The following is a 9,076-nucleotide window of genomic DNA, read 5'->3' as shown; positions in this document are numbered from 1 at the left end:
TTTTGGCAGTGTGGGCAGGTGCCAAATCCTGCTGGAAAATGAAATCAGCATCTTTAAAAAGCTGGTCAGCAGAAGGAAGCATGAAGCGCTCCAAAATTTCTTGGTAAACGGGTGCAGTGACTTTGGTTTTCAAAAAAACACAATGGACCAACACCAGCAGATGACATTGCACCCAAAATCATCAGACTGTGGAAACTTAACACTGGACTTCAAGCAACTTGGGCTATGAGCTTCTCCACCCTTCCTCCAGACTCTTGGACCTTGGTTTCCAAATGAAATACAAAACTTGCTCTCATCTGAAAAGAGGACTTTGGACCACTGGGCAACAGTCCAGTTCTTCTTCTCCTTAGCCCAGGTAAGACACCTCTGACATTGTCTGTGGTTCAGGAGTGGCTTAACAAGAGGAATACGACAACTGTAGCCAAATTCCTTGACATGTCTGTGTGTGGTGGCTCTTGATGCCTTGACCCCAGCCTCAGTCCATTCCTTGTGAAGTTCACCCAAATTCTTGAATCGATTTTGCTTGACAATCCTCTTAAGGCTGCGGTTCTCTCGGTTGGTTGTGCATCTTTTTCTTCCACACTTTTTCCTTCCACTCAACTTTCTGTTAACATGCTTGGATACAGCACTCTGTGAACAGCCAGCTTCTTTGGCAATGAATGTTTGTGGCTTACCCTCCTTGTGAAGGGTGTCAATGATTGTCTTCTGGACAACTGTCAGATCAGCAGTCTTCCCCATGATTGTGTAGCCTAGTGAACCAAACTGAGAGACCATTTTGAAGGCTCAGGAAACATTTGCAGGTGTTTTGAGTTGATTAGCTGATTGGCATGTCACCATATTCTAATTTTTTGAGATAGTGAATTGGTGGGTTTTTGTTAAATGTGAGCCAAAATCATCACAATTAAAAGAACCAAAGACTTAAACTACTTCAGTCTGTGTGCACTGAATTTATTTAATACACGAGTTTCACAATTTGAGTTGAATTACTGAAATAAATGAACTTTTCCACGACATTCTAATTTATTGAGATGCACCTGTATATAGAGATTCACTCCATTATTGTTTATTTCCATGTTCCAAACCTGGAACTGTGTAAAGGGTCGATTAAAGCACCGAACATCTTAACTGTTACCACTTTGGCCCATGCAATCAACATAACTGGCAGACATGAGATGTAAAAAGCAGTGAACAGCAAGTGCATTCCCAGCAAAAACATCCCACAGAACCTGTTTTAGAAAAGTCTCAGTTTCAGAATGATTTCTTTGAACATGTCAAATATGGATAATTTGGTATGCAAATTTGAAATTCAAAACCAGCATTACTATTCTAATTACTCAGCCAAAGAAGTGATAATGACAGCAAACTTAACAGCTTTAGGCCTTTTTCTTTGATAACTGTGACATATCTCCTCCATGATTTTTAATTATGTGTGCCCTTGCCTGATTCCATTGAACAAAGCATTTCCCACATTTTTTGCATCCGTATGGTTTTTCACCAGTGTGAATTCTCAAATGCTCTCTGAGATGACAGCCCTTATAGAATCCCCTACCACACACCCTACAGTGGTAGTTTCTAATTCGTTGGTGCACACACATATGGACCTTTAGGCTCTGGTAACGTTTAAATGGCCTGTCACATATTTCACATCGGAAAGGAAATTTCTCAGTGTCTTGACTTTGTAGGTCCAAATTCAGGTGCGATATCCCCTCAATTGTTTGTTCACGATCAGAAATGGGATGGGGGCTTGGTTCATCGTGTACAATTATCACCTGGTCACTAACACTTTTATTTGGAGCTGAGATATTAGAACAGATAATCTTTGTCTTAAAATAATCTGTTATAACTTGTTCCATCAAGTTCATGCTTAGATCTGCCACCTTTTCTCTCTTAACTGAGGTTCTGTTTAAACTTAGTTCATAAGAAGTAGGTGAAACACTCAATGAGTGCTGTGGGTTTCTGTCCATGTTTATGCTGTCTGGCATCAGCATTATTTGCATTTGGGAGAGCTGTGAGTCCGGTGGTTCTTCAATGGAGTTCTGATCCTCTGCTTGTCTTTCTGTTGGAAAAGAAATGTTCTTAAAATGAAGTCTATAAATAACATACTCAGTTAAAAACACAATGTTCGTTACATCATAAAACTAATTATTTCTGTAAAGGCATTCTCTTAATGAGACACTAAGATGATGTCCATGGCTTTACATCAGTATAGAGAATCTCACCTATAGCCTAAATGATTTTCTCCTACTAATGTCTCCTTTTACATTTGAGAACTTTCTGCTGAATCTGTCCTGATAGTCTCTCCCCAAAAGAATTGTTTCAGTCAGTGCTTTAAAGATGTTTAACCCCAGCAATTCCTAAAATTATTTATTTTCATCTGATCAAGGTGGAGAGACCAACGTTAACACATTACTGCCAACTAGTGGGAAAAACTAATTACTTTCCCCTGCAACCTCACTGTTTCAAAGTGATGCAAACAATTTAAATGACATACAGGCATAGCACACAGAAAATGTCCCTACTACTTGACAGATATTACTGAAATAAGTGTCCTTAGAAATCAGTCCCTGTGACAGCAGGCCCTGTGAACAGCAATTAGCAGCTAATGAGTTGAATCATATGTAAAGGTGCACTCAGTCACGTTTTCCTCATTAAAAAATGTAACTCCTAAAGACACGTTGTAATTTTGCAATATATGTAGGAGATCATGGCAACTCACATTAAAATGAAGACTCCAGTCATATCAGTATCTTTATAAAAGCTGTTTTATTCTACATGGAGAGAGTCTGCACATGGGGGCTGCCATGTTAGAATCACATGACCAGCCGAATACTACTCGCTTAATCTCAGTAACCGTTCTGTTATTTGACACTTTCACTCATTAATTAAACTAATCATGGCTGACTGAGCCATGATTACATTTCTACAATGATGCTGCATACACACCACTCGGTGTCAGTGTAAGTCCAAGATGACACAAAGACAAAAGTTACTGAGTGCACCTTTAAATAAGTGAGATATCCAAAGTGCTAAGGGTCCCCAGGACTGGAATTAAAAAACACTGTCCCAGAGCACTTTTTGTCAGTGGTATTCAAGGTGTGCTTCTGTAGGTCTTTTCTGCCTATACTGCCATTAGACAATACAAAGACTCTGTTCCAAAAACTTGGAGGGGAGCGGTGTCCAAGGGTACTTCAGGGTTCAGTGCTTGGACCCCTCCTCTTCTGCATATGCACATAATCATTAGGATCTACCATTCAGGTACGTTACTTTTCCTACCACTGATACACTGATGACAATGCATCTCTCATTCCAGCCTGACGATCCTAGGTAGCTGCATGGATCTCCTGCCTGCTTGTAGACATTTCATGTTGTATGAAAGATCCTCATCTTCAGCTCAATCTAGCAAAAGAAGGAGCTTCCCGTTGTCCCGTGACTTCACCATTCAGCTAGACTCATCACATGTTTACACCATCCAAGACCGCCAGCAACTTTGGGGTTGTGTTCGGTGACAAGTTGAACTTCATAGACCACAACTCAAATGCAACCCGTTCATGCAGATTTGCATTGTACAACATTAGGGAGAGTAGACCTTTCAAATCTGAGCATTCTACACAACTCCTTGCACAGGCTCTTGCTATATCTAGGCCGGACTACTGAAATGCTCTTCTGGCAGAACTTCTTGCATTTGCATGTATAATCAAACCATTGCAACCAATTCAAAATGTGGCAATGCGTTTGGTCTTCAATAAGCCCAACAGAGTGCTCTTCATTGAACTGCTCTGGCTGCTAATGGTTGCTTGCATCAATATCAAGGCACTAATGCTTTCATATAGAACAGCCACTGGCTCTGCATCCCCCATCTACTACGTCATGCACATTATCTTGAGGTGGGCTGTCTTGTCATGATGGAGCAGTTGACTGACCTTCTTGCTTTGGGGAGAGTTGTATTTGTGGTATTGGTGCAACTGTACACCATTTTATTAAATGCTGACAGGTGACGCTGCAGAATGGGTGTAATATCTCATATAATGAGGGCTAAAATGGCTGCTATGCCCATACTCCACCAGCCTCTATATACCTGGGAGCACGTTCAGCTATTCTTGTGGGTTGTAAAGACCCACTTTAACGACCAGCTGTTGGTTAAATACTTCCGCCTGTCAAGGGCTATGTTCTTGTTCTATGTAAGAATTTTGAGCCAAGGTCAGACCTTTCATTGGGCCAGTCACATCAAGCTATCGCACACTAAAAAATGATTTAGTGAATAAACTGTTTCCATTACCTTAATGTATATTTTGACTTATGTGCAACTCCAGAAAACCCACCTCTGCCTAGCGAATTTTGAGAGTTTATGCACATATCAAGCATTTCCATTCAGGTTTTCTTAAGCGCAAATATAAAGTTTGCATAAAAATTGCTGGAAGGAAACCCAGCAACTGTCCTCTCTACTTGCATTTGTAAGTCACTTAGGATAAAAGCATCTGCTAAAAGTAAATGTAAAAACCTAGTGAGCTGTCAACATAAGAAGCACTTTAAGGCATCATCGGTGTGGGGTGGAAAAAATCTGTCAAGATGAAAAAATAAAAATAAGTAATAATAAACTCTCCCATATGTTTAACATGACGAGTGGTATTTGTGAGACGTGCAGAGGTGCTGCCTTTGTTGACCGTTCCAGTTAGGTCACAAATAGGTTTCAGTTAAGATGCAGTCTTAACAGGGAGTAGAGAGCAAGGCAGCTCACTAGGTTTTGGAATAAATACAGTACCACATTCACAGAATCTAATGGTCCATAAACCTGACAGAGAAGTGTTTAATATAGTCTGCCATTTGTATAAGTGTATTTTATATACACATCATTCATATATTTATAGTATCCTTTGCACACCACCTGACACCCTTCGTATGTTTCCCCTCATATTCTAATTTTCACATTTTCTGCTGAATTGAATTTCAGAGTGAATGTAACTGTGTCTCTTATAAATGTTGCTGCTATTACTGGGTGGAAATTCCACTTTAGAAAACAAAGTATAATCATCCCATCTGACAATCAATCCATAAAGCGATAAAATAATATATAACAATATTCACAACATGATTTGGAAGAAAAGCAATGTTGTCTCACAGTTACATGTTTTAATATTTGATTCACAAATATGTAATGAAACTTAAGTGCTAAACTATTAAATTATTTCTTTTTGAGTTTTAAGACTGATCACAATGAACAGTCTTAAGGTGCCATCTGACAAGATTTGACCGAGAAAAGCCCTTTCCACACTCTGGGCAGCTGTAGCGATAATCACCTGTATGGAGTCTCTCGTGTTCTTTCAAGTGTGTTTTCGATTTAAAGCGCCTTCCACAGGAATCACAGCAGAAAGGTCTCTCGCTCTGGTGAACTACCATATGTTTTCGCAAGCGTCCATTGTTGCAAAAAGACTTGCTGCAAATCTTGCAAATGAATGTGTCCTCGTGACTTTGCAGTGCTTTTTGCGACACCTCATCGCGAGAGTGCAGGTCTTGTTCAGCTGTTGGAAGGTCAAGGTGACCATCACTGATATAGCCACGTTGTTCTAAAGATGAGTTTGAATTACTGGCTTGAACCCACAGATCTGATTTAACTGCGACTGATGATTGCATATCGAAACCACCACCATCTTCAGTCTTCACCAGTACTTCTGGCTGGTGTAAGAGGAACTGGGTGGGTTCCTGACCTTCTGAGTGGACAGAGGTGATGGTTGAAGCTTGACTCATAGGCTCATGAGACACCACTTTGGCAACCTCCATCTTCACTCGTATTTCTGAGAGTTCTGAATCCAATGGACCTTGCAGAACTCCATCTGCATTGGTGCTCTGAGCATCTGTGTGACATATGACAGAAAATCAGATTCTTATTACAAAAGTAAAACAGGGATACATTAAAAAAATCAATGTTAAAGGAATAGTTCACCCAAAAATTAAAATTATCTCATTACTTACATACCCTCATGTCATTCCAGATGTGTATGACTTTCTTTCTTCTGCTGATCAAAGTTTTAAAGAATTTCTCAGTTCTGTAGGTTCATACAATGCAAGTGAATGGTGGCCAGAACTCTGAAGCTCCAAAAGCACATAAAGGCAGAATAAAAGCAATCCATACGACTCCAGTGTTTAAATACATTGCATTCAGAAAATATTCAGACCCCCTTAATTTTTTTTTCACATTTTGTTTTGCAGCCTTACGCTAAAATGCTTTAAATTATTTTTTTCCCCACATCAATCTACACTCCATACCCCATAATGACAAAGCAAAAACCATATTTTTCAGAACTTTGCAAATTAAAAAGAAAAAACGTAAATATCACATTGACATAAGTATTCAGACCCTTAACCCAGTACTTAGTTGAAGCGCCTTTGGCAGCGATTACAGCCTCAAGTCTTTTTGGGTATGATGCGACAAGCTTTGCACACCTGGATTTTCTGCCATTCTTCTCTGCAGATCCTCTCAAGCTCTGTCAGGTTGACGGGGACCGCCAGTGGACAGCCATTTTCAGGTCTCTCCAGAGATGTTCGACTGGGTTCAAGTCCGGGCTCTGGCTGGGCCACTCAAGTACATTCACAGAGATGTCCCTAAGCCACTCTTGCACTGTCTTGGCTGTGTGCTTAGGGTCACTGTCCCATTGGAAGGTGAACCTTTGGCCCAGTCTGAGGTCCTGATCGCTCTGGACCAGGTTTTCATTAAGGATATCTCTGAATTTTGCTGCGTTCAGCTTTCCTTCAACCCTGACCAGTCCCTGCCACTGAAAAACACCCCCACAGCATGATACTACCACCACCATGATTTTAGCATAAGGCTGCAACATAACAAAATGTGAAAAAAATTAGGGGGTCTGAATACTTTCTGAATGCACTGTGCATATCTTTAGAAGCGATGTAATAGGTGTGGATGAGAAACAGATCAATATTTAAATCCTTTTTTACTATAAATCTCCATCTTTGACCAACCCCGACCAGTAGGTGGAGATATGCACAAAGAATGCAAACTGCCAAAAAACAAGAAGAATGTGGAAGTGCAAGTGGAGATTTCTAGTAAAAAAGGACTTAAATATTTATCTGTTTCTCACCCACCCTTATCATATCGCTATGGATTTAACCACTGTAGTCTTATGGATTACTTTTTGCTGCATTTATGTGCTTTCTGGAGCTTCAAAATTCTGGCAACCATTCACTTGCATTGTATGGACCTACAGAGCTGAAATATTCTTACAAAATATGTGTTTTTTGTGTTTTGCAGAAGAAAGAAAGTCATACAACACGTGGGATGGCATGAGGGTGAGTAAATGACGAGAGAACTTTCATTTTGGGGCGAACTATTCCTAAAGGTATGTACTGTAAGCAATGCTGAAAATCTCAGCACATATTATATCATTCATCAAAACTCTTAACCTAAAAATCTTATAAGCTACTCTACTATAAACTACTTTGGTGGTGAAATTGAAGGTGTCATTAGACTTCACTGAAAGAGTACCACTACCATGATATTTACATTGTACCATGTTCACAAAACACGGTCTAACTATGGTAATATTTTGTAAGTGTACATTTGTAAAAAATAATAAATAAAAAAAAAATAATAAAAATTGTTCACAAACAAAATTGTACGAAATGAATACGAATTTAATTGAATCGAATGAATAGGCCTGACTTCAACACGCTTATTATCTCTCTTTAAAGCATAAGAGAACGCAAAAATCTCTTTTTAGAAATGAGATAAAGTTCGTATTTGTTTATTATTAGTTTATAAGTGAATGTGTTACTGACCATTGTGTGTTTCTGCACGGCTCCAGTTCCTGGTGTGAGCCAGTGTGTTCCTCAGACAACAGTTCTCCTGCTTTAGGCGCTCTATCTCCTGCTGATACTCAATAACATTGTCTTTGACAGCGTCGAATATTTCTTCGGCGGCTGCCATCATGCGCTTGATCAGAAATGAATGAATAGACACTAATCCGATCATGATGAAAATCTTGCGTTCAATCTTTCTTCTTCGTCTTCCTGTTCCTGCGCGTGAAAAACAACAACAGTGAATACAATTACAAGTTGCGGATGTCGAAGCGCCTCCTTCAGGGAGGAGCAATGCAGTGCAGTGTTTCGTGCTGTGTGAGGGAAAATAAACATGATATTATTAAGACTTGTTATATGCTAAATTAAGTTATTGGCTTTTATATGTTAATTTTACTGAATCAAATTTTTTTATTGAATTCATTCTATTGAGTTCACATTCATTTAGGTAGGGTTTTAACAATAAATACATGGTTTCAATCCTTATTTCCAATATTTTTTTCATAATAGGCTATATGAAATTATATGCCGATTTTTTTTTTCAACTTTTTTATTTATTATGGCTGTCAATAGAGTAAAATAATCCCAATTAATCTCATGATTTCACAATGAAACGGTCATGTCAAATAATGTCAACATTGTTAACACTTTTTTTCCTCAGAAATTTTTCACAGACCCACTAGCACCACCTTGTGGCCCCCAGCTTGAAAAGCCCTGACTCAGAGAACAACAAATTCCGATTCGAATTCAGAGAGTTGTCTTCATTTACTCATCCTCATGTTGTCCAAAACCTGTATAACTTTCACTGCATGAACTGTATATGGACCAGTAGACTCCTGTAGAAACCGCTGAATTTCTGCTGAAATAAATAAATAAATACGTTTATTTATTCTGGAACACACAAAAGGAGTTGTTTACCAAAATGTACATTACTGTGCAAAAGTCTAAGGCACATAAGAAGTTTTACAAAAGCATTTGTTTTAAGATGGTTATTTATATTTTCAGCTTTAGTGTGTCAATAGGAAATATAAATATAAATATAAATATGTTAGACTCCAAACATTACTTTTGCAAATAGAAAAGATTAGAATAGAAGAACAGGGAGACCTGCAACAGATGTCATGGCCCCTACAAAGCCCCCCACTGAACATTGTGTCAGTCTGAGATTACACAAAGAGACAGAAGCAACTGAGACAGCCTAAATAGATAGAAGAACTGTGGTGAATTCTCCAAGAAACTTGGAACATCCTATCAGTCAACAACCAAGAAC

General features: G+C 39.0%; 1 protein-coding gene across 1 annotated transcript; it reads right to left on the bottom strand.

Annotated features, from left to right (window-relative positions):
- Positions 1-927: 927 nt before the first annotated feature.
- LOC127427652 (zinc finger protein 888-like) lies at positions 928-8,042 on the bottom strand. Its single transcript, XM_051675356.1, has 3 exons — positions 7,789-8,042; positions 5,295-5,849; positions 928-2,056 (listed from the first exon to the last, which is right to left on the bottom strand). Exons 1-3 carry the CDS (start codon positions 7,979-7,981, stop codon positions 1,374-1,376), a joined length of 1,431 nt encoding a protein of 476 aa, XP_051531316.1. The 5' UTR covers positions 7,982-8,042; the 3' UTR covers positions 928-1,373.
- Positions 8,043-9,076: the final 1,034 nt, after the last annotated feature.

This window comes from Myxocyprinus asiaticus, chromosome 37 (assembly GCF_019703515.2).
Source record: "Myxocyprinus asiaticus isolate MX2 ecotype Aquarium Trade chromosome 37, UBuf_Myxa_2, whole genome shotgun sequence".
Lineage (NCBI taxonomy): Eukaryota > Metazoa > Chordata > Actinopteri > Cypriniformes > Catostomidae > Myxocyprinus > Myxocyprinus asiaticus.
The sequence above is the reverse complement of the archived record's forward strand: the minus strand, read 5'-3'. Positions and strand labels throughout refer to the sequence as shown.